The sequence below is a fragment of the Pomacea canaliculata genome, linkage group LG1, assembly GCF_003073045.1.
Source record: "Pomacea canaliculata isolate SZHN2017 linkage group LG1, ASM307304v1, whole genome shotgun sequence".
NCBI classification, from domain to species: Eukaryota; Metazoa; Mollusca; class Gastropoda; order Architaenioglossa; family Ampullariidae; genus Pomacea; species Pomacea canaliculata.
Window position 1 is genome coordinate 494,202 of NC_037590.1, and position 26,987 is coordinate 521,188.

The 26,987-nt window shown below is 41.1% G+C and overlaps 1 protein-coding gene across 1 annotated transcript; it reads right to left on the reverse strand.

The window, feature by feature from the left end:
* Positions 1-1,639: 1,639 nt before the first annotated feature.
* Positions 1,640-22,071, reverse strand: LOC112558047 (cadherin-99C-like). The gene is made up of 14 exons (XM_025228235.1): positions 21,833-22,071; positions 19,902-20,015; positions 16,573-16,650; positions 16,186-16,379; positions 13,414-13,491; positions 12,078-12,170; positions 9,200-9,307; positions 8,760-8,900; positions 8,182-8,352; positions 7,230-7,350; positions 4,151-4,286; positions 2,696-2,902; positions 2,252-2,386; positions 1,640-1,798 (listed from the first exon to the last, which is right to left on the reverse strand). Exons 2-12 carry the CDS (start codon positions 19,981-19,983, stop codon positions 2,857-2,859), a joined length of 1,248 nt encoding a protein of 415 aa, XP_025084020.1. The 5' UTR covers positions 19,984-20,015; positions 21,833-22,071; the 3' UTR covers positions 1,640-1,798; positions 2,252-2,386; positions 2,696-2,856.
* Between the last annotated feature and the right edge of the window lie 4,916 nt (positions 22,072-26,987).

A 26,987-nucleotide genomic window follows, 5' to 3' on the forward strand; every position in this document is an offset into this window, starting at 1 on the left:
TGTGCAGTAAGTATGGTATACACCAGATTGGTCCCATCTTCCAGGTCGTTGCCTTGAAGCTGAAAATACAAATATCATTAACTAACCAGTGACGAGAACTGTGGGAGCCAGAGAGAGGCAATTTACTTTTCTAATACATCTTTATTGTCTACTTCTGTTTAAAACAGTCACATCCCACACCTATACAATTACGAAAAACACACACAGAGTGAAACACACACACTCACAATTAATATTTGTAAAACTCGTGCAAGATATTTCCCCAAATTTGAATGATTCATCCCTATTCTGTTTTTGAGATGTACACATACAAACATAACCATTCACAGAGATAGGTTATATTGTGATTTTGTGATATGCTGTCTTTACAAATATTCCCAGTTCTTCCCTTGTCTGAGGCCTCTATCACACTTCTTTCTGCACATGGGGATTGTGCTTGTAGGTGTACTTAATAAATATTTCCAGCTATCTCATTGACTGAGGCCTTAACTACACCTCTTTCTGTGCATGGTAATGTTTGTAGATGCTCACCTTAAGAACTTTACCTAATCATTAGAAACAAACTGTGCCCCCACAAGTCCTAGAACTAAAATAAACCAGCCAAATGTGGATAGATTGCCTTAGAGTTGTCTCTTTTGGGAGCTGTTCCATTTTTCCCATACACCACACTCTGGCAAATTCAGTTATAACTTTAGTCAAGAACCTTAACCATCTTACCCACTGCATCAACTATTGAGTCTACATTATCTAGAAAGAGTGATGTCTCTGCAGTACCAGCTTGCGGGGGCGCTAGCTCTCAGTATCTGCCATTTTCTACTTTGACCTGTTGGGACCTGCATCCTCAGTTTCAGTGGGACTTCAATTACAACATTTTTGACTTCAAGAGAAAATGACTGACTGCAAGTTTCATATCAGTTATTTAACACGAGTCATCATCGTTGCTCTGTGCTATTTGCTTGTCTGCAGCCGTTTGGGTTTCATCTATAGCATTCTATTGTCCAGTCAATGGCTAGCCTCCACTGTCTCTCCATGTTTTTTGCACACAGTCAATATAGTGTGGTCTATTCTCTCTGCTTCATTACTATATAGATCCTATAGCAATTTACAGATGACTTGATCTATGTACTTTATTACTATCATATAAAATCTGAACTTGTTTACTCGTGGTGAGATAACCTTAGTTTCTGACATGGTATAAAACTCCAATTAACTAACTGAATGTGCTTACAATGACAGAACAGCATGAGGTCAAATGCTCCTGAAGAAGGTAACTGCTGCTTGTATCTGTTTCATCCCCTCACTATTGATAATATTATGCTACTATTTCGGACTGATGTAAGTGCAGTGCAGTTTTCAAGTAATGCCTTGGTACAACAGACAAACGCCTGTGACAAATGACAAATACCAGCATGATGCAATATAAACAGCTTTTTCCTAATGATGGTAACACAAGCCATCTATGTAGCCAATGATATGGCCACATCAGATACAAACTAACACAAAACATGCCCACATCAGGTACCTAGCTAACACAAAACATGACGGAACAGCCTTAAGTTGGTGGAATGTGAAACAGACCAAGTCTTCAGCAGTAAGAATACTTCCTGTGTAATGTGGTTGATACAAAACTCACTTGTGTCAGAACTTGGCCTCCACTGCTGTAGTCGCCCTCTCGTACTGTCACATTTAGTAAACTGGAGGGAACAGTGGGGTCATTGTCATTCACATCCAGAACACTGACTGTCAAGGTAACAGTGCTTGATCTTCGCTCAGTTGTGTCTGTTTCACGCACTGTTACCTGCAAGAAGTTGTGACACATTATAACTATGCATGAGATAAGGGCACCACAAGCCGTACACCCTAAAAATACAGACTGATCCCTCAGACTGGAATTCAATTCCATTTAATCAGCATCATGGTTATAAAAGTAATGAAGTTCTGCTTTTTAAATGAACATCCACTGTTAGCACATAGTAATCTGATACTTTATATTTATAGCACATATGCATTTGACAGAAACTGATTTCTTAATAGTTTTTATGAAGCGACATACATCGAACATTGTTATGCTTACTGAGTGTTGTTCAACGGGTTAGCTAAGATCAGTCTGTGGACCTTTACATAATAAAAAAGCATACTTACAGTATAGTTGTACATATGCAGAGACACAAGCACTATACAATATAGTTGTACAAATGCACACACAGCATACTTACAGTATAGTTGTACAAGCACACACAAACATACTTACAATATAGTTGTACACATTTCTGGACTCATAGTCTAAAGGGGGCTCCTGAAGCACCACATTATAGTTATCATCAACCCCAAACTGCTGGGCTGGGCTGAACACAATGTCATAACGTGTAACTGGATCACTGGAAAGCTGAAAAGAGTTGGAAATTTGCCGTCCCGTCATTAGTTCTGCACTGGCTATATATCTGCAAGGTACTTTATTTAAGGTCCAGGGTGATATTGTAAAGAAGAGAGTGTTTCAGACTGGCAATAGCAAGATGCTCAAGATCACAGTATAAACTACAAAGATAATAAAGTCAAAGACTGGCAAGTCAGCTGTAAGGTACTGTAGATCACAGCACAGTTACAAAAATTTAAGGGTTACAGGAAACTTCATAGAATCCAGCAACAAGAATGTTTTAATGAAAAACATAAATGACAGATCCATAAATCAACTCACCAAATCACGGTCACTGACAACAAAACGCAGTGGAATTCCTAGGGTTGGAGTTGTTTTCACCTGTGTCATGTTGACTGAATTCTCCAAGATATACCCTACAAAGGCACCGGAGTTTGTTGACAGCTCTGGGCTGTACAGGTTGCTTGGTGCCACTGTCAGGGTTATGTAAGCCACATTGATGTAACGATTGTATGTCTGTTCCTCTGCCTGAGATACACCAAAATGCAGTATAAAAAATTCCTTGCCTTAAATAATAGCACATAACTTTTCAACAAGCAAACTAATATCCTCCCTCAGGCAAACATTCAGTGTTATATTACTTACGATGCTTAAAACATAAAAAAAATTGTTTGGAGAAGTCCCTACACCTTTAAAGCTGAATGTTCTGGCAGTAGCACAAATCTCGATCAATGCTTCTACCTCAAGACATATCTCATAATACTATCTCTTCCATTTCAGCTTCTACTGGTGGAATAACTGCCTCATAGCTAGAAATCTTTATAGGCTTACTAGAGTGCAAAATACTAGTTTTCTGATTTGGTCCCTTGGTTGTTGGCCTGTGCTGGTCTGCTCATGCTGATTACTAGGGCTGACAGCTGGATGGGTGCAGCAACTGACAAGGTCACTACAGACCTTTGCTGAGTGAAGACATGCAGGTCCAGTCCGTGAGGATCAGTCCATTCCTAAATGTTAACCAGCAAGTTTTCCTTATGTCCACTGATGAGCTGACCTCCCTAAAGGATCTCCCAAAATATTAGTTGGTTTCATGTTCCAGGTAGGAAATTTGGTGCAATTTTCTCAGCCACTGTTTTGCCATCATTGGTATTGACCATGACTTTCTTGGTCTCCATCTGATATATGCTTGTTCTTTTATGATGTTGAGCAGCACTGCAATGGTTGAGCTCTTTCACAGTATCGCAAATCACACCCTCTTTGGTGCTGGAAATTCTAGCAGCATGCCACAGACCTTTGTGCCAGATTTTGTCAAACACTGTCTTTACTCATCCTCGACAGCAAATTTTGCCCTGTTTTGGCACTGCTAAGAATTTTGTGTAATTGTGCCATTTAAACTTAAAATGAAAATTAATGTGGATATCCTGATTACTTCAAATGATGCAAACATGATTCATGCAAATTTTAGGATGACTTTTTCCCTTTAAAGTAGACTAAATCTATTTGCATAATGTATCTTTCTCATTTACTTGTAAGAAATCCAAGAATCAGCTTCACTAAGCAGACTGACAAAATGCAGGCAGTGACTGGGCAAAATTAGATACAAAATTAAAGAAACATTCTTCAGACTCTATTAACAATCAATAGATGCATAATTCTTAAATAATTAATGCAATTTACATCATTTATTCAAATTTAGAGAATCATAATCTTGTAACGAACCTAAATGATTGCTTAAAAAGAATCTTGCACACCTTTAAAATATCTTGCTAAAACACTTACCACCAATAAAACTTCCAGGAGGGAACAACAGAATGCTGGAAGGGTGATATCACCTCAATGTTACATTGATACTCATTGGTGGAGCCCAGCTGAGAAGTAGTAACCCTAAAATTGTTCTGATACCCAGGGGGATTTGCTGTCACAAAAAAGAGAAAATAATGCTATAGCTACCTTAAAGTTACTGTCATACAAGGTGTGCAGAAAAATGTTACAAACAGAACACTAGTAATTAACAAGATAGAAAGTTCCCAATCTTCCCAGCAAACAATTACTATCAACAGGCAGTTTCAGCCAAGTCAGTTGTTCACCACAGCACACTATCTCACATGACAGGATGCTGCATTTGCAAGGATATATAATGTACTCTAGGTAAGCGACTGATCAGAATATCAGTCACTTAATAGTTATAATCTGGAAGAAGTGACAGCAGCAAGCAAGGCAATGAAGAGCGGCAAAGCACCAGGGGCAGATGGAATAACAGCAGAGATGCTGAAAGCAGATGTGAATGTGACAGCTCCCATGCTGACTGAAATCTTCAGGCAAGATTGGGAATCAGGACAGCTCCCTGATGCATGGAAGACAGGGCTCATCTTCAAGTTACCAAAGAAAGGAGATCTTGGAGACTGCAATAATTGGAGGGGCATAACACTACTCTCCCTCACCAGCAAGGTCTTCAGCAAGATTGTTTTGTCAAGACTGACGGCAACTCTTGAGAAAGACCTCCGACCACAGCAAGCAGGATTTCGCCCTGGGCGATCCTGCTCCGAACACATCTTCATTCTGCGACTGATTCTGGAGCAGAGCAACGAATGGAACACATCACTGTACATCAATTTCATCGACCTGGAGAAGGCTTTTGACAGCATTCACCGAGAGTCCTTATGGAAGATCCTGAGGCATTATGGAGTCCCTGCAAAACTTGTTCAGGTCGTTGCAATGCTGTACAGCGATTTAAAATCCCAGGTTGTCTGTGACACGGAGCTCACAGATCCCTTCAACGTCAGAACTGGGGTGAAGCCGGGCTGCTTCTGTCACCGCTCCACTTCATCCTGGCCATGGACTGGATCATGAAGACTTCCACCGACAATGAGAGGAGAGGGATCATATGGACCATGACTATGACAGCAACAACAACGCTGGAAGACTTGGACTTTGCTGACGACATTGCCCTGTTGTCGCACCGCCACCAAGACATGCAGGAAAAAACAAATGCCTTCTCAGAATCAGCTGGAAACCTTGGCTTGAAGGTCAGCACAAAGAAAACGAAAAGTATGAAAGTGAACGCCAGAGTCCAAGACAGCATCAAACTAAATGGAGAAGAGATTGAGGAAGTTGACAGTTTCACCTATCTTGGGTCCAAAATGTCAAACACCGGGGATGCGGAGGTGGAGATTCGAGCCCAACTTGCGAAAGCCAGCCAGGCCTTCGCCTCACTCAGGAGCACATGGAAGGCAAAACACATCAGCCAGAAGATCAAGCTGAGAATCTTCCAGTCAACTGTGATCAGCACCCTCCTTTACGGAGCAGAATCATGGAAGATGACCAAAACCATCAGTAACAAGCTAAACAGATGCTTCAGGCGCACACTTAACATCTTTTGGCCGAACACCATCACCAACGAAGAACTCCACCGAAGACCTGAAACCGAGTCCATCACCACGCAGGTTCAACAAAGGCGTTGGCGATGGATTGGACATGTGCTCCGCCAGCAGACAGCAGACCTCTCCACAGTCACCCTGCCATGGACTCCAGACGGCCAAAGAAAACGAGGCCGCCCAAAGGAAACTTGGAGAAGAACAGTGGAAAGGGAGATGAAAGGAAAGGGCTGGACATGGGGTCACCTGGAGCGGGTTTCAGCCGATCGACATCAGTGGCGGACTCTGGTTGAGGCCTTATGTGCAACCTGATGCACGAAGAGGAGTTAGATAGACAGATAGTTATAATCATTGATTTTGTCTAATGAGCCAACCCTAGCACCAAATAGAACTAGTATAATGTACATTTTGTGGGTAATCTACCATTGCCATCATAATGAGTCTGGTGTGAGCTGAGAGTTGCTTTGGGGACAGCAATGTACTTCTAGCACAGGTTAGTTTTTCAGTCTGGGCTACTGACAGACTTGACAAAAGAGTACCTGTAACCTGATCAAAACTTCTGGTCTACAAAAGAAAATAAAAGTTGAATAAAAAGTTGAATAAAACAGAGTTTAAAACTTTTTATGAAGTCCCAAACCATAAACTTTTCATAACAAAAGAGCAGAAGCATAGAATACAAAGGAGGTGAGGTAATCTGTGTTGACGGACTGAAATTATCCTGAGGCTTTACTCTTTAATTCATGAACAGTTAACAAGTTATTAAGATTGTGGCCAGTGTTGAGACTGATGTTTGTGACCATATTTATGAATGCGTTACTATGCCACAGTGATTTTAAGAATTTGAAAAGCCATATTATTTGTTGAATATTAGTTTATTGTCCTGGGTAGGAAAGCCTTGACAGAATCTGTTGTGTTTTTGTTGTGAAAGAGCTAGCATGTCAGACTGTGTGGCTGTGACAGTCCCAAATATCAGAAATACCCCTAATACCCAGCAGCAGTACCACTGGGTACTTCTAAATTTTCTCTGTTGATGAAGTTTACGAACAGAGAAAATACCGTGATACCCACTTCCTATTGCAATAGTTTTTCATTAGTGTGTAGCACTCAAGCAGTGTATTGAGTTATGTCTTTCTTTGTCAAGGGTAGGCATCAAAGGGCTCCCAGGACTGTCCCTTTCTCACAACGGCTGTGTGCGTAATAGCCGGCCTTGAGCTGATTTGGAAGTGAGAGTGGAGAGACGGCAGGCCAGCTGCCGAGTGAAACTCTGAATAAAATCTACTGTGTTTGATCTTGTGTTCTTGTACAACTAGCCCACCCCTACATAGCCATCAGGGACTGACATGTTGGTTACAAGCGACATGGCACTTTTTGCACAGCCTTTGCCTTGCTTCATGCGTTAGACCCTTAAGCACTACGTAACATCACATTTGATACCAGTAATGTCATTTACTCCAAATATGTACATTAAAAAAGATAACACTTACTGTCAGTGATGTAACACTGGATGGCTGCGTTAAGAGCATCACCATCACGTGCCTTGATGACTACATTCTGTGTGGGATTGTTGATATATCTTGGTACAGGAAGGATATTCTGGATGAGACCCTACAAATAAGAAAAGTTCTGTGACTTTATCAAAGTTTCTCCACCAGTGCCATAGACTAATTGCAGTCCTTCAGATTTAAAAAAAAAAATCAAAATGATTGTTACAAAGTTTTCAAAAGCACAGATGAGAGTGTTATGGTTAAGGAACAATAGAATATTTTGTGGGTACAACGTGGGTACAAGGCCATCAGACAGATAACACCTTAAATGTTCAACCACAAACTTGTATTACTGGACTGCTGGCAGACAATTTTTTCCAGTTAACTACTAAAACGAGGCATGAGACTACAAAGTTTCCGGTTTAGTCACATTCTTTGTATTAGGCTCGCCGAGACTAACAGCGGAGAACTTTGCAAGAGGCTAAGCGCTGGTTTTGGCAGACATGACAGCAATCCACTTCTACACGTCCATGGTTCAACAGCTAGTCTATGATGGCCAAAAAAGGAATTGCACATTTTTATCTTTATCCAACAGCTGTGAGCCAGGAAGTCAGAATCTTGAAATGGCAGGCATCTTTTATTGGAATGTTTTTATTGGAATTATTCAAATGTTGTGGTTCTTTCCTGCTTGATCTCTTTGATCTAAATAATATACTGTGAAAGATACTCAGTCTGTTCTACCACCCTACACTGATGTTCATATCTTTAACGTTTCAGGTATTAAGCCTGCTGCATTTGAGATGTTATTTCATTTCTCTCAAAACTCTGAACAACTCCTATTTATATACATTCACACCTGTACCAGGCCAGTTTCTTCCTATTCAAGTGCATGTTCACGTGCATACACACACAAATGAAAAGGAACTGATTTGGTGCATAAGCCAAAACTTACAGTTAGTCCTGACTGGATAGTAGCATCATACTTGGCGCGGATGCAAGACTTGTTGGAGAAGGTGAAGCAAGATGGGTACACAAACTGTGGCCCTAGGTCATCCCCATCTGTAATGTTGAGTGTCAGCAGTGTCCAAGATGATAGGGCTTCAACTGGGTTGTTTGGCTTGTCCTAGTGCAAAGTAAAGCTTTTCAAACCTATATTTTCTGGGATTTCTTATAAATTGTGGAATTTTGTTGAAAAAGGAAGACATTGCTGTCCATATCCTCGTTTTCTTTACTTTTATTTTTTAAGAAAATACTTTGCTGATAACACCTAAAGGAGACACTGTTTTTCTCCTTGAAGATAAGTACAGCTTGTACCTGGAATCAAATTGCTCCATTATAAAAGTATTGGTTTTACTTGTTCAAAAGTATGATGAATGCATTTTGAAGGCAGCTAATTATAATTATGTTGGGTTTTTTTTCCACATCATGTAATCAAGCAACAAGCTAGTAAGGTTTGAAACTTTTTAACTTTAATTTAAAAAAACCTCTTCTATTCCATAGATGATAAAATTTGCTCTGTAAATAACTTACTGTAGCTGTTATGTTCAGTCTGTAGACAGCGTCTGCAGGATTTGTCACCCTGGCAACCATGGCCTCATAGTCCAGGGGATTTTTGAGAACTACAAAGGGACTGTCTGCTGATGCTAGTGTGAATATCTCTGTACCACTGAACTATTAAAAAGATACCAGAAAATAATAATAAAAATGCCAAATTTGTAAAGTGCATACTCACACTCCTAAGGAGCATGCTCTTAGCAAGTAAAAACAAGAACGAGACATGGACAGCATACAAGGAACAGGAAAACAAACAAATAACACATGATCTAAGAATGAATAAACAACAGTAATAAGGATGAATAAAACAGTACAGAAAACAGAAAGGAACCAAATAACAAGACTGAGAGTATGATGATAAAGATGAGCAGGATGAATACTATCATGAATGAGGTCTCACATGCAAGGGAACTCACCAGAGAGTTGGCAGCTGTATTAATCTGATACCGAACAAGGCGATTGTTTCCCTTGTCTGAATCAACAGTTGAGATGGTGCTGAACACAGTCACACCCACTGGAGTCAGCTAGAAAATATAATAATGGGTCAGAGGTCAGTGAACAGAAATATTTTTTAAACAAATTCAGACTTCTTTGTAAGAGAAACATATCCCACATCGATGTAAATTAACAAAATATATTGAATGAAATCAACTGTTCCAGGTATCCATGGAGTCAGTGTAACAAATTCATACTATATACAAAACAAATTCGACATTTTATCTTTGCCTGTTGCTTGTAAAGGTTTACAGTAATGGGCAAGGGGAAATCGATGTTTTACACCAAGCCAGCAAGCAACTAAGGCAATACCACAGCAAGGCAGCCAGCCCTGTACACAGCAATGGGCAGCCAGTGATATGCTGATTTACGAAAGTGTAGATTAGAACTCTTATGTGACTCACACATAAGTGATCAATACAGCAGGACCATTTGTGAACCCATTGAAGTAATAATCTTTGTGTATCCTGTTCAATCTCATGACAAAGTCATTCACAAACTGAAAGTATGGTGATTATCATGCTGCCATTGTGATTACCCTGCGTCCAATACTTTATGGAGATGTATGCCTTCTGGCGTGTCTACCTTGACTCTTTTTTCTGGAAGATGTTAAACAGTGTATTTGGAAGAGCAGCTTTTGTCGGACAACTTTTCTAGTCTGTTGGGAACATCAGGACCTTGTCATAATGATGTTATGGGACTCTGGTCAGGTGGTACTGATATTATCTATTGTTACAGAGGCCTATAATGATGCACCCCTTAGGCTATCAAGTGTTCTTTGTAGTTCTCAACTATTGTCCTCATCTTTGTGTTGCCACAAATGTTGTGAATATTTTGTTGGAACAATCTCCAATCTTGCTATCCTGCACAGCCATCATCTCCTTTCCGTGTCCATTCCGTTTGTTCAGCTACTTCCTGGTGCAGGTTGTCATTATCATGGAGGTTGACGAATGATTGATGTAGAAAAGGATTTCCTCTCACACCCCAAAAACTCTGTGTGACAGCTACAGCTGTGGGGTACATTATGTTCAGTTGAGTTTAATCTATAAATACAGCTGTGGAGGAGGGGAATTGATGTTTTATGCCAAGCCAGCAACTAAGACTATATCACAGCAAGGCAGTCAGCCCTATAAACAGATGCCACATGCAGAGAAAGAACAGCATGCCCCAGATGAGAGCTGAATCCAGGACAGCCAACCCTCAGTGTATTGGTGACAGGTGCTAACAGTTGCACCACCGGAATGCCCTACAGCTGGGGATAAATGAATGTACAGCAGGGTTGAATGTACATACGAATGGGAATCCTTTTTTTCTTCCTCATTGTTCTCGTTCACTAGGCTGCTTCAGATCTCATACAGAGAACATAAAATCACTGACTTTGTATGAAGCATGGTTGCCACACTTGTAGGACACCAGAAACCTCTATTTTCAACAATCAAGCGACGTAACCTGGTCTGGTTTGGCTATATGACCCGGCATGATACTCTTGTCAAAGATGATCCTTCAAGGTACTGTGAAAGGTGGTTGGTGCCTGTAACAAGCCTAGGTGGTCAGAACCAAGCTTGCAGACAGGTGATGGTAGGTTAATCAAGAGAGAAGGAGAGAGGGGAAAAGGAAAGTGAGTGCTTGACTATGCATAAAGACATCACTCCAGATGGTGAGAGATTGGGTGCTATGAGTGTTTCCACCGTTATCTTGATCTTGATCTCCTTGGTGCAAGGGGTTGGGGTGTTTTATGATGAGGAGATCGTCAGATCTTAGGTTTTGTTTCTAATACACTGTGGCCACCTGTGTGCTCTTACCACTGGCCGCCCTGTTAGATTTAGAAGTATTGCACAATGCACAAATTTAACCAAGTAAAATCTTGATAGCATCTTTGTAGTGACAATTGGTACCAGGTTTGGTGGTACCATTGTTTGTGGGAGTCCCATGATTACCTAGGCCAGGCAGATATATAGCTTAGAGTAGGTTAGCATTAGCACCTTCTCTGATACTCCAGAAGAGACAATAGTTCCCGAGTGGTTTAGGCAATGGTCCGTTAGTGGTTTAACAGCTGTAAGTAGCAGGTCAGAAGGAAGGTAGCCCATTCTTTCAGAATGCTAGACCACTACTTGCTGGCACTTGCAGTCTGGTTTGTACAAGAAACAAAGTGTACTGCTGTTCCTCTCGGTCAATAAGCAAAGAAACAGTAAAGTACATGGACAATGGTCACTGGCATCACTCTGTAACTGTGTTGTCAGTTGTTGGTTTGCACACACAAGTGGGGGCAAGCACCTGCGCAAGAGCCTGCCAATGTACGAGGCAGATGAGTGGGTGTGTGAAGGAAGGAAGCTGGTATAAGGTGAGCCATCATCAGAGAGTATCTGCTTCCCCCTTGGACTGTGTAGTCCCACATCTTCCCACCAGTTGTATTGTCATCACAACGCTGCAGTGGCAAGAAGAACTAGCTACAAACTTCAAAGACTAATGTCCCAATCAGGCATAAGTGGCAAGACGTGTGAGCATCTACGTCTATCCTTGTCCTCTTCCCAAATGAAAGATACCAGTCAAGGAATGAATGAATGATTACAATGTTCTGTCAACAACTTAAACTATATAATCTTTCAGCGATCTTGGAGACTGCCTGGATTCAGACCCACATCCTTGCACGCTGTTTTGTGAACCTGCTGCTTAAATAAAATGTGATCTGGACTCATGAATTTGAATCAGTATGCGACCAGATCTGCTACATTATCTCTTTTTGACACCATGAACCAGCCCTTGACTTTACACTAGAGTCAAACAGAACATGCTACAAACCTCACTGATGGTAATGGAATAGGGAATATTCTGGAAAGTCGGGGGGTTGTCATTTCTATCTTCAAGCTGAATCTGGAGAACATGGTAGCTTAACTGTAAAGAAATAAAAGAACAATACATGTTATCAGTCATAAATTTACAGTCTTCTTCCATTTTATTCTTATGGTCTACAAATAAACAGTCAACAACATTATGTCTTCAAGAAACCATATAAGAGAATATTATGATTAGTTTATGTCAAATATATGATTTTTCATATTTATAATAGAAAATTGATTAACATTTACATTTTATTTATAATTTATAATGTTCAAAGTTCATGGCACATTTGTTTATATGAGAAAGTGCACTTCGGAACACTGCAAATAATGTACAACAAACTAATCTCTACATTACTGCATACGTGTCAAGTTCTATGCATTTTGTGTAGTTCCTATAGATGTTTTTTATTTTCCACAATCCTAAGATGCTGTACACATTACCTACTCATTTTAAGGTTTTCTTTTATGTTGCCTCTACTTAATTAGTCCTCATCATACTTTGGTAGTACAAAATGCTTTGTTTTCGTCAGCAGCACATTTAGTTATTTCACACTACTTATGGATCGCTGATTTCTTTTCTTAACAAAATCCTTTGTTCAAGATCATTCAGAATCTAAATGTTACTTCAAATTCATATCATCTTAGCCACAATGTAGTTTCACTTTTCTGGCTTTCTGTAGACCATGTCTTTCTGTGAAATTGACAGATTCATTAAAATCACAGCCTATCCCAGGAAAAAAAAAGGAGGAAAAAAAAAAAAATTTCAGTGCACAGAAAGTCACATAGGGGTCAGACTCAATTCCCATTCACAAGCCAAGTGAATTATCTTCTAAGGACTTTAATGAGTGAAAATAAAAGATTACAAGAGTGTTAGAAATTTTCTTAAATTAAAAATCCTAATATTCCTCCTACATACAATGAACGTAGGAGGAATATAGTAAACGTCACTTCGACTGGAGACATGTTGGCCAGGCCTAAAGATGCAGGATAGAAGCTTGAAGGCTATGTGAAACAATTTAGGACTTAATTTTTTTCTTTTTAACTTGACGGTGTAGTTGTACTCCGTTAGTGCTGGCTGGATGTGCCAAAGAATGTTTATTAGTTTCCTACAGTTCTTATGGTGTCCTATGTTTTTAATAATGAAAAATCCAAAATGCAATAGCTCTAGCACAACACTTAACCTTTAGTTTGGTTCCATATACATTAGAAACTTTCTGCATTATCTGTTTCTCTTCTTTTGCCATCACTTGCTAGCAACAGTAAACAACACAAAATGATGCTAGTGATATACAGACCGCTTTATCATCATTTGGATCCTCACATTTCAGCTGAAACTGCAGTGTGTTGCGATCATCATCAGGTGAAGGGGTTCCCTTCAAAGATAATATATTGGCTTATTACTCCACAATATACAAAACCGGGTCCAACTCCTGTGTACTAGAGACAAAATAAGGTACTAAAACACCCAAGAGTAACAGTAACAGATAAGTTATCCAATAAGCAAACATTTTACCTAGATTAAAATTAGATCGGTAATATACTTTAAGAAATGCTTCCATGGTAGCTCTACATATATCTTCTAGCAGCATTATCTAATAGATTGTATAATAATAACAGAATTATGTCAAAGGGTGTATAAATTACATCTATTGTAGCTCTACATACCTTATAATAGCATTATCTAGTAGAATGTATAAATTACATCCATTGCATCCACTGACAAATTCAGATGAGGTAACTTACATCAACCAGTATATGTATCAATAGATGTATGCAGATATGTATGCCTGTATGGTAATGTGTGTTGCATCATGTGAAAATGAACTTTACAGCACAAATACATGAAACCCTTGTGGATGACTAAAACACTTGAGCTTACTGTGCACCTTCAAAGGTTGAGCATTGTACAATACAATACAACCTTAATAATCCCCAGGGGCAATTCAAGATAGTGCTCCTACTAGCAATAGCATATACATATACATGACATATAAGAGATAATATAGATATACATGTTGAAATAGTCTCTCTCACATGCACATTCTCTCTCCCACACACACATATATTCCCAACAACAGCAGATACAGTTGGTAACCCCAGGCCACTTCAGGATAATACAAGATCACAGCCACTAGAGTTTATCAAGTGAATGGCACGTGGAATGAATGAGCTGCGGTGACGACTGGTTCTGCATTCATGCATCGCTTACCTACAGCCAGACTGCAAGAGTGAAAACTCATATGAAAACACATGGTCAGAAACAGAGAGGATGAGCGATGCCTTCCTGAGGATTTGCTGATGACAAAAGGCTGCCAAGTCCCTCTGCCTGGTTCCCGTGATCTTGGAACAGACATTAACAAGGGAGACAAGACTGTTCTTGTTCCCTAGGGAAAGGCTGTGGAAACAAGAGATGAAAGAAAAAGCGACGAGACTTTCAATGAAAGACTGATAGAACCGAGTGAGGATGACAGAGCTGACAGAGAAAGATCTGAGTTTCCGTAGGAGGTACAGATGTTGTTGGCTCTAACAGAGGATCATGTCAGTGTTGAGGTCCCATTTAAGCTTGTTATCAAAGATAGTACCTAGATATTTATAAGAGTCGACTACCTTGATGGAATCATTATAGATAATACTGATGACTGCCTCAGGCCTATTCATCTGAAATTCGAAAATCATTTTCTTAGTCTTTGAGGCATTCAAAACAAGAAAGCGTTCGTCACATCAGCAAACAAAGTCAGGAAGAGCGCCACTGTGAACATGTTCACTATCATACAAAAGAGACAGCAAAGCAGTGTCATCAGCAAATTTTACAAGAAAGCTCCTATCCGTAGTGCTTCTACAACTGTTAGTATACAGTATGAACAGTAGTGGAGACAAGCAGCAGCCTTGAGGGTAACATGTACAGGTGACAACAGGATCTGAGAGAAGACCGTTAACAGAAACTCTCTGTTGCCTGTTCGTTAAAAAGTCCAGGATCCAAAGAGTTAGTTGGTGAGACAGATGGAAGTCTGAAACTAGATTTTCCGCCAACAAGTGAGGTTGCACGGTGTTAAAAGCAGAAGAAAAATCAGTGAAGAGAAGCCTGGTATGAGCTCTGAGTTTCTCCAGATATTTGTACAGAGTATTTAGTATAAACAGCTTAGTCGGGCTTCAATGAATTTAAAACTCGTGTGAAATCAACACTGGACTAATTAGCGTATCTGGCAATTTAAACACCACTTTGCTGACATATGATGACTGTCAGACGTGGACCACCTGACCTGGGTGCGCCCCACAAGTGGTCCACTGACCACAGTTTGAGAACCACTGCTTTAAGCACCTTGGAGGTTAGTGGACCCTGCGGTGGTCAGAGGAAGAACTGACTTACAAAGGTCAAAGACCAGACTGGTTGTCGTGTACAGGACCTGCTGACTATCGCCCACAATAGACAAGATGGTGGCCTGTCAGCTGCCACATCTATCCATGTCATCCCCCACAACCACAGGTGCCGGTCAAGAGACTGACTGACCACGAACTTGTATTACTGGACTGCTTGCAGACGAGTTTTTCCACTTAACTACTAGAACAAGGCTGGTGTATACAAAGCTTCCAGTTTAATCACATTCATGCTTTAAGGTCGCCGAGACTAACAGCAGAGAACTTCACAGAGGCTAACAGTTAGTCTCGGCAGAAAGACAGTAATCCACCTATACACGTCCGAGGACTGACTGACTTGGTTTCTCCATGTGACCCAGTATGACACTTTGTCGAAGACTGTCCTTGAAGGGTGGTTGACAATGTGGTCACCAGAGAAAAAACTGGCTACAAACGTGAAGAAATATTTTTTCAGCTGCTTTGTCTATCCATGTACTCCCCGCAATGACCAGCAACAATTAAATGATGAATGAATGCATGAAGGGTTCTTGTCATGTATGTTCTATGCATGTCACCTGCAATTTTCCACAGTAGACCATGAAACATCCCTAAAGTTCATCTATTTATTAACGGCAAACCCACAAACAATCAAAACTGCAAATATAGAGAATCAACTATACCTATATAATAAATATTCTGTCAAAGAGACTTACATCACGATCAAGACCAACAAGCATGGACAGGTACCAGCCAGCTGGGTTGCTGCCAAATGCTGGATAGTAGGTCACATCGGTCACATTTGGGGGGATGTCTCCAGGGTTATTTGTGTCATAGCCAACAGTCAGTATGAGGTCACTTCTGTCAGTTGGGACAAGGAGAGCTCTGTAATTGGACTGCTCAGTGTTAGCTGAAACACAGCACATTAAAGCAAGTATAAATCACATCGGAAAACATTGCTTTTTGAGAATCAAACTATTCCTGTGGCGTTTTCAAGTTATGACTGTGTTAATGACTACTTAATTTGGGTTAAGTATGCAAGCACAATTTTTTTTATCTTATAAACATGCAAAGTAAAAGATGTCTTATACAGAGTCACTCACAGATTTTGGGACGATCAGTGTAGCTGATGAAGGGGTACTCAGGAATGCTTACTGGCAGGTTTGTTTCACCACATAGACCTGTTCACAGATATCACAATTATCCAAAGTTAAGCAAACAGACCTCTGCCCGTAGATAAGTCTTAGAATTTTCTATAGATGGCTTAGTAGTAATATATGTGCTAATAAAGAAGTTCAATTGCTTGAATCATCATTGCAATAGCTATACCTTGCCTGCCAGGAATTATATTCCAAATTAAATGACATGATGAACATGACATTAAGACTTACTGTTGCGATGTTCCTTCATTTTACGTCAAACGCGAACACTTGTCTCGAGGAATTGGGCCCGTGGGTGATGGTTTGGATTTAACTCTTACTACCACATCAACATAATCTTGGGGTGAACAATATGTTCAATACTCACACGTGTCGCTTGCAGTTTTCTCTAGGCAGCTCATGAGCCCCCACCACTGCTCTTCACCGAACAAAGGACTTAACGATGTATGACTTAAAATGTAATAATAACGATTTATTTAACACAAAAATTATGCAAATACATACATGCAACAACTTGACTCATCCTAGAGGTGCCCCAAGTACTATACGTGGCATTAATTCTTCCGATGTTACAGTGCTTCAATTTCCTTTAAAGTCACTTTATGCACACCAACTTAGCTCTGACAGTTGCTACTGTTGTTCTCATACTGCCAAACTCTTCTGCCTCCCTACACACTGCGAGTCCACGCTTGTAGTAAGGTAAGAAGCATGTCTCCAGTCGACAGTCATGATACACTGATGACTCTCCTCCAAGTGCCTGTCCGAGTGTCCATCGTCACTTCCACTCTTGGTCTGCCAACCACATCAAAGAGTGACGACTGCACTCCAATTGATACAGATTCAAGAACTGTCCAGGTCCTGGGAAATACGTGTGGCTTGTTTGGCAACTGTTTGCTCACCCAACCACACTGTTATACAGAACACTGTGATATGCATCGGAATGAGCAATGCCACATACAGCCACTGAACGAACCTGATGTTGCATAACTTCCGAGCTTGGTGCTTTGGAGTGCAGCGATCTTCTCTTTTGAGAACGACGACTCCTTCTGCCAACCTTGGTGACGAACGTCTACCTCTCACAGGTAGTGCAAGCGCTGGTCATGCTGTCCTTTGATTCCCTGGTAACAGCAGGCAGTCCTGACAGTCCGTTGTCACTGACTCGCTCCCTTGCTCAGGGTTTTCTGACTTATGCATCCTTTCTCCCAAGTTTTGCCCTCTCGGTCTCAAAGAAAAGTTGAAGGTGGCGTTGGAGAAAACTGAAGACCTTTCCACTGTTGACCAGGTGCTCCGTCTACATTGACATCGCCGAGAAGTGACTGCAATGTTCTCCTTTCCCTACTTAACGCTGTACATTTGCACAGATGCAACAAGGGATGCCATTGGTCAACCTCTCACCTAGCATCTTTCATCTAATCAAGAAGTAGCCAGCACGGACAAGAGGAAGACTACCCCCAGCCCCATCAACCCTTTGCCTCCACCTACAGGTGGTAGCTGGACAGGTGACTAATCCTCCATTGCGTCATACTAGTTGGTCCTGCCAGTCAAGTGTGAGAAAATTCTCGGGTGTTACCCTCGGTCTACCCGTCAGTCATACCCATGGAGACTGGTTGTCATTAAAACCTCTGCTGGCCAGCTGGTGGCACTTGGCTTGTTGTAGTTAAAGTTGTCTTACCCACATAACAACTCTCTAAGGTGGTACATATACCCCATTTCGTTACATAAGTAGTCTCTGGCTTGACAAGCTACACATGACCTTAAATCTGAGCGTCCTTTTTAAAGTTACCACATGACACTGACATGAGAAATAGTCATATAAGTTGAACTTTCTTGCATGTTTTAGCATAGTATTTTTTTATTAGAAAATTTCTAATAAACTAAATCTATCAAAAACTCAAGTAGTCTTTTTCAGTTAAAGCAGGGGTGATAGGCAATTACCACAAAGACAGTACTGTTAGCTATTAATACAGATATTACCATGGGAGTTACAATAAACACAATATTGTTTGCAGTCACTACATGCAGAATATTTTTTGGCAATGACCAACACAATATTATGAATCATTCATCACCGACTTGACGCTGTTGCATTGTCAGAAAAGTCATGGTGTATTTTTCTGTTTTACTAAAGGCACTTATTTATATAAAGAACAAAGATCAATCAATGACATATTTTGTTCAATAATTTTTGCCATCTTTCAGTAGGCTTCATATAATTCCTTGTCTATAGGAGGACCTGCCTTTTGTTGGCGAAAAACTGAACATGGAGTTGATTTAGAATCTCATCTGAATTGATCGTTATACCTCACAAGAAGAGAGAAAAACAAGTAGGACTCAGACGGTGCAAGGCCAGGTAAGTATGGTGGCAACACATCCTATCCAAGCTGCAATAACTTTTGACGAGTGATCAAACGTGAGATGTCTCGGAACACGACTACTTTACCATTAACGAGCACTGGACGTTTCTGGATGACCGATTCTTTCAAACTATTAAATGGCAGACACTACGCATTCCAAGTGATTAGTTCCTTGGTAGGAGCTCAAAAAAAAAAAAAAACATGAGTCAGGTCCACAGCTACTTCTATAGCATTGATAATACCCCACAGCTATAGGTGACCATGACTGACTATAACAGCATGGCAAATGCTGCAGCCAGTCTGGTCAGATACAGATGATACAGATACGAGATGCTAAACACCAAAGGATGGGTAAGAACTATTCGGCCATCTGAGAAAATGACTGATGTCTAGAAATATCAAGAACCATGATGATATTATGCTATAAATTTAAAAGTTTCAAATGTGGCCTTGCTAAGAGATGTGCTCTCTGCCTAAAGTAAAAAAGCATGATGATTAAGACATTTTTGTGCAACAAAATAATTGAAATCGATTTTACCAGAATATAAAGTGGAAATAAACCTTGTTCTGAAAAGAACAGAAATAACAATGTAATCCAACTTGAAATATAAAAAAAATGAGTTCCAGAAACTTTTTTGTTGCATAGCATTGTTTCTGATGACAATTGAATTAGTCCAACCATCGTGCCAAAGCTGTGCTCAGTGACTTATGTGCATGCCAATAATTACCTACACATCTCATATCCTACTTATGCTACTAAGCAAGTATAAAGATCGCATACGCAGTTTATGTGCTATTTATTGCAAGTACAAACATGACGCACAATACAAATGGTGAGACTGAGTGAAGACAAACCTGATGTACAGAACTCACCACGCTCTCAGCAAGCACAAACATGACATACAGAACATCAGTTACCTGCTGCCAGAACAAGGGGAAGAACTGCTGCTAGCAGCAACAGTGCGATCAATGGCCCCTGGTGTGGTGGGGACCAGCCCATCCTAATGGCTGTCAGTTAGTAGCTTCTTACTCCTGCAAATCCAAGAGAATGTCTGAATCTTCTGATCCCAAAACACACACAATGACACACTTCTACTTACAACATAGAGTTAAAATATATAAGACATGCCACATACATATTTATCCCTTAAATCTTTAGTAGTACAATAGCAGCACACCAATGGTTCTGGCTGCCCAGGGAAGCGACAGAAATGCACATATGTGTGAGATAATATTAATAAAAAAAAATACAAACATTTTCCATACTTTCCTCTTTTCATATCTGCACAATTCAACAAATTGAAAAAAATAAACTGACAATGGTGAGAATGCATAATGAATGGAGACCAACACTGACAAGAGCAAAGTGATAGTTAACACCCATGGGAACGATATAGCACCTAAAGCAAAGATTTTCATAAACGGAATACAAAGTGGGGAATAGATTAAGTACTTGGAGCTAAAACTTTCCTAAAAAGGCAGCTGCAGGACAGACATGATCAGAATTGCTAAAACAACAGCAGCAATCTCCAGGTTTTGGCAAATACCATCAGGATTGCTACCAGCTGCAGATGGTATAAGTCCGCGGTTCTCAAACGGTGGAGTGCGCCCCCCCCCTCCCACCTGAGGGGGCGCGATGTGCTTACAAGGGGGGCGCGAAGGTGGTCATATTTTAAAAGTTTCTTATACCGGTTTTAGTGAAATTAGCTTACATTGCTGGCTAAGGGAGGCGCGTGAAGGTACCTTTGTTCATCAGTGGGGCATGACAAGTAAAAGGTTGAGAACCGCTGGTATAAGTACTTTGTATTTCCCATCCAGCTGTAAGGATACCAGACAAGGACTCTTCTTGCTGATAGGCATTTGAGACCAGGTGCATGTGGGGTCTTCTCTCAATCTTGTGAATATTATGCTGGGAGTGTGAAACAATGACTTTGTTGGGAGCACACAGTCTTAATACACCAGGAATCCCTTCTTGCAACAGTGAAGCCATATGCAAATGTGTGTCATTTGGTCATGTGATGTAGAACATTATTCTGTCTTAAACTATCCTCAAGGAGGGTAGGGAGTGGGGATGTGCCAAAACTGAAGTGGACAGAAGAAGAACAGGTTACCCAGTGTGAAATAATGGTCTGGCCAATCCATGCAGAACTAGCTCATCACCATTCAAGAGTAAGATTAGTCAGCTACTGTATCTATCCAGCTGTTTTCGCCGCAGTCAAGAAATGCATGCATGTATGTAATGCTTAATCAGTGATGGCACAATATAGCCTGCTACTGCAAGATTACTGTTGTGAATTACCTTCCTCCAGTTATTATACAAAATCATCTTATTTACATTTCATTTATTTTTGTTAAATGGTTAACATTTTAAAAGTGACATGGCAAAAAATTTTGATTGGTATGATGTCCTGACTAATCACTACACTGACCCTACCCTGATGATAAGTTTTTAGCACCTGCTCTTGCTTTATGTTCAAGCAACTCATCTACCCACCTCCAAAGTGAAAAAAAAAACTTGCAGTTTTAATATGGGTTGGGTTTTTGTCTTCTGTCCTAATTGAATAATTACCATGTGACATTAATCACATTCATAACCCGATTTAAAAATTAGTTTCGCTGCTAAGGGGTCTTTGCAGACATTACAATATATCAAAATGGCCTGTGTAATACATTTGTCTCAAAATTTCTGTGTACTTAACTCAGTAATTTCTAGACTTTCTACGGAATTTCTAGCCGCGCGCACTGTTTCGGGCGTTGTCATCGTGATTTCCCGTGTGCAATTCTTCGCATGCAGCAGTGAAAATGCAGACTGAGTGACCGCAGGTAATCGTGTAAAACACACCACTCACCTTAGTTTGGACAGCAAGACTAATTTTGTTGTGAGACTTGGTAGACTGATGTGATCCCGTGGAGCAGCCACTACGCTACCCGTTCCCTTGCCACCACACCTTGCATGTGCCTGCTCTTGATATTCCTTCTGGTATATCTCGCCTCGTTTTACAATAGAATACCATTCCTCGTTTCTATTTTGGACTGTGTGCCACTGTCCTAACAGGGACTCTAGTCGTCGAACCGGTTTACCAGCACTCGCCATCTTCGAAAAGAACGCCTTACAGGACTAAATATAGCAGCCAATGAGACGTCGTCGTCTGTGGAGCAAAGGTCGACAGCGTACATCGGGAATTTCCGCTGCCATTGCCAGTCGTGTGGTACTATTTATAACTCTCCCCTCCACTTGACATGTACCCTCTTCACGTGCTGGATGCGGGTATAGGGTAGGTGCTGTGCAGCACGCGCTGTATGTTGAGATGCATATGGATTCTGTATCTTACAGCAGTGTGTGTGTGTGCTCGTTTCTGTCACAAGTCAAACTAAAGGCAGTCCCAGAAGCTCACACAAACCAGTCACCTAAAAATTCCTTTAAAAATGTTATTGAATGTAAATTTCTAGCTGGTGTATACAACTCTCCCCTAAATAAAATGTACGACATTACAGACCCAGAGGACGCAGTCACTGGCACGACCAATTTCTAATAACATACAATAAGCATAAAGCATATGTACCGCCGCGGACCAAACATGTTAAACACAACATTAAACCCGCTTGGTTTGACCCTCAGCTCCAGACCACGATTAATGTAAGAGACACACTTAAAAAGAGGGGCCAAGAAGCTGAATTAAAAAAAAAAAACCAAACACTAAACTGATCTGGAAAGTCATCAACCAATTAACCAACAACTGGAGACAAACCGGTCCCGTAATTACAATACCACCTAACACACTGAACGCACATTTTACAGGTATTGTTACTAAAACAGTCTCGAACGACAAGTCATAAAAAAACAAGCTAGAAAAACTACAAAGCTTCTGTAAGTCAAAACAAGTTGATACCGCTCTCTCCAGTCCCACAGTGAGTATATTGGAAGTATATCAAGCACTTACCAAACTTAAAGATACTAACACCAAAGGACCAGACAGTATTGACAGTAAAATCCTAAAGCTATCAGCACCGGCCATTACTGAAAGCCTGACCTACCTGTATAACCTCTGTATTGATAAATCTTACCTTCCAATGCACATTAAACAAAAGTAATCCAATACATAAATCAGGTGACCCAAGTGACCCTACAAAGTATCACCCAATCTATCACCTACATCAAAACTGTTAGAAAAACACATCCACAAGCATCTACAAGAGCAAGGTATGAACTCCTCCATACAAACTAATCCGGCTTTAGGCCTCGTCACTCTTGTCACACTGCACTTACCGTGTGCGGACGTTTTGCCGACGGACGTTTCACCGCCGGACGTTTCGGAGCCGGACGTTTTGCCGACCAGACGTTTCGCCGCTGGACGTTTCGGAGTCGGACGTTTTGCCGACCGGCGTTTCGCCGCCGGATGTTTCGCCGCATTATGTCAGAGAGAGAGAGAGAGCTTACTTACTTCTCAAAGAATGAAAGTAACTACAGTGGAACCTCGGTTAGCGAACGCCTCGGATAGCGAATATTTCGGTTAACGAACAAACATTTCGTAAAAAATGTGTCTCGGATAGCGAATAAAATTTCGGATAACGAACAGCCACGTGAACCACACGTGACCGACCAGCATGTCATCATTCGCGCTCGAGACACAGTTACGATCGGTCGTTCCTTGTCTGTGCGCATCCTTCTTATTTAGTGATTTTTGTGCTTTATTTTAATAAGACAATCCTCAATAATGGCTCCAAAGAAGATTAAGAGCAATTAATAGTAGTGAGGTAATGACAAGGAAGCGGCCAACAAATGAATTGAAAAAGGAAATGATTTCAAAGTATGAAGGCGGCATGCGTCTGTCGGAAATGTGATGTCGTATTACCGAAGTGTTTTACAAAAAGGCAGAAGCAACAGACACTGGACAAGATTTGTCCTTTAACCTCAAAGCTACAGAAAAGGGAAGTCTCCCCAGATTTTACAATGTCAACTGTGCTCATGGAGGGGGAATCCAAGCAGTAATTCCATCCCTTCCTCCCCACACCTCAATCCACCCACGCCGTCAAAACGGCGAGTTTTCTGATGTTTAAATGCTATCGTTAATGTTTTTATGTTTATTTAACTCCATTTATATTGCATTCTAACTGTTCTCATTAAAACAAATACCTATATAGCCTGTAACTTTCAAATATTAGCGAGTCAACAGGGGCTGGGAACCAATTAAATCTATTTCCTTTATTTCTTATGGAAAAAATTGTTTCGGATAACGAACATTTCGGATAACGAACAGCTTTCCAGAACGGATTAAGTTCGTTAACCGAGGTTCCACTGTACTAGATTACACAATAATTCTTTATTTCAAACAAATTTTACACAGACTTCACAGACAGTTCACTTTGATTGTCACAGATTATGCGCAACAGAGCTTTGAGAAAAAACATTGATACAATGGCGAGAGAAATGTGTGAGCTAACGGTTCACATGAGGAAGGATAGTGAGAGAGAGTTCACTGATACATTGATACAATGGCGAGAGAAATGTGTGAGCTAAGGGGCGTCACACACTTGACTTCGGCTAAAGGTCCCGCGTGAAATGCCGAAATGAAGTGCCCCGCGCCGAAACGTCCGGCGGCGAAACGCCGGTCGGCAAAAGGTCCGACTCCGAAACGTCCGGCGGCGAAACGTCCGGTCGGCAAAACGTCCGGCTCCGAAACGTCCGGCGGCGAAACGTCCGTCAGCGAAAAGTCCGTGTACCGCACTTACATCTATGGTGGAACAATGGCTAAATAGTACTAATGACAATCTTTTCTATGCCGCCTTATTTGTTGACTTTGCCAAAGCCTTTGATGTTATAGATCACAATCTGCTTATCAGAAAACTACAATTATATGAACTAAGTACCGGCAGCACTAAACTCCTTACTTCCTTCCTCGATAATTGAACTCAGAGAGTCGCTGTAAACAACCAACTGTCTGATCTTCTTGAAGTTAAATTTGGTGTCCCTCAAGGCTCAGTATTAGGACCTATTCTTTTCTCCTTTTACGTAAATGATCTTCCTCTCCACATATCCCAATCATGTGAAATGTTTGCAGACGACACCACAATATATATATACACACCACCACCACCACCACCACCACCAGACCCACGTGACTTCCCTTCTCTGGGCGTCCTTTCTCTAAAAGACAGAATAAATTGAACAAATGCATTTTCATGTTCAAAATACTGACGGGCAAACTATCGCCCAGACTCTCTCTCTCTACTATTTTTCTCCAATATCTCTAGAACCTCTCCAAAACTGAATATTGCCATCCCTAGACTAGACCCTAGACTAGACCTTATTAAATCGTTTGAAATACTCAGGGAGCGTGCTACGGAACAGCCTCCCTCTCCATCTTAAGCAGCTGAACTCCCTGAACTGCTTTTAATGCCATTTACAAAAATACTTTTAGGCACATTAAATGAGGCCCCTAGAGATACCTCCCAACTCCAGGACCCTTGTAAATGTTTGATTTTCTTAACCACCACTTTTGTACATATCAACCTTTCTCTCTCCTTTGTTATCTTACCTTATGTTTACTAATAATTATTCTATAGTACTTAATTACTTCAATTACTTAGTTTATTTTTCCCCCGTGAATGGCGAGGACTAAATGGAAAAAAGGCATTTTGTTGCTTATTTAACTTCTCGTTAATAAAGAACTGTCCTTGTCATTGCCAGGCGACTCAGCTGTCGGGACTGCAGGGTACCTGATTCCACAGAGCAAGGGTGGGCAACGTTCTACCCACGGAGTCATTGGGTGTGGTCCAGCCAAGGCATGCACCCGCAAGTGGAACTCAAAATTCAGTAAATCTAGATGTTTTCTCATAGCGACATGCATTTATATGAAGTATTCATCATCATAAGGCACATTTGAGGAACACGTACGCAAGGAAGGTCCATGGCGGGATAGACAGGACACAGGACGAGTACATGAAGGACAGACAGTTGTACTTCTTGTCCCTTGCCTGTGTCTGGCAGGGACTGACCGTCCTGGCAGGGTCTGCGCATGCGCATAAAGACATTGTTTATTATTCTATTTCTTTGATCTGCTTGCCTCTCGTCTCAATAACAAGCATTTGTCCAGTCTCTTCACTGCCGGCGCAATCTGCTCGCCACATACATGTGAATTGTTGTCAACAGCTTGTTTTATTGTGCAGACGATACACAGAGCAGTAATGAACTTTGTCATGGACACTGGCCACGCGGACCTGTGGGTCGTCTGGATGTATTGCGGTGACTAAACCATGCCAGACAGCCTGGAAGTGTACATGATGTACAACTGTTCATAAGCTGTGGCGAAACTACGGTTTTCCAAACAGTCAACTAATTTTTGAGTTAATAAACTTGTCAGGGCCGCAACTGATGTTATTGTGGAGTCAACTTGGTGGACTGTGATGTAGAAACCCTCGCTGGAATCATCAAAGTGGTGTCACTGTCAACAACACAGGAAGTTCCAGAGTGTCAAAAGAAGAAAAAAGAAGCCCTGGGTTACGAAGGACATTCTAGACCCCAGAGACCTCATGAGAGCCTTGCGAGAAAGAAAAAGCAAACCTGAAGCAGCTATCCCATACAAAGAAGTGAACTGTGCCATTAAGAAAGGAATGAAGACACCTAGGGAGAATTGGATCGAGAGCCAATGCCGGGACCTAGAGAATTGGTGGGGAGAGGTCCAGTAAGACAGCATACAAACCACCAAGGACCCTCACCAAGACAGGTCAACTCAAGGCTTCAGTCATCGAAGACAGCAATGGCCCCAGAAAGGACTGCTGTCCTCAACCGATGAACTAAATTTTTCAAAGACCTTACTTCGTAACAGTTCAAGGAACACAGTAGTGGTGGATGACCATCTAGGACCTTACCACTGGACTACAGCAGGCTCCGCCAAGGGCGCACCTATCCCCGGTGCTGTTTAACATCTTGAAAAACATGATGTGTGAAACGCTCGGTGACCATCACACTTTCATTTCCATCGGTGGAAAACCAGTTTGCAGACG

Bases quoted from the DNA above. Each gene is read 5' to 3' on its own strand.
- LOC112558047 (XM_025228235.1), bottom strand. From the start codon at position 19,983: ATGGGCTGGTCCCCACCACACCAGGGGCCATTGATCGCACTGTTGCTG. The intron at 16,380-16,572 runs GTGAGTGACTCT...GCTGTGTTTCAG, and splicing joins CACTGATCGTCCCAAAATCT to CTAACACTGAGCAGTCCAAT. The intron at 7,351-8,181 runs GTAAGTTTTGGC...TCTTATTTGTAG, and splicing joins CTATCCAGTCAGGACTAACT to GGTCTCATCCAGAATATCCT.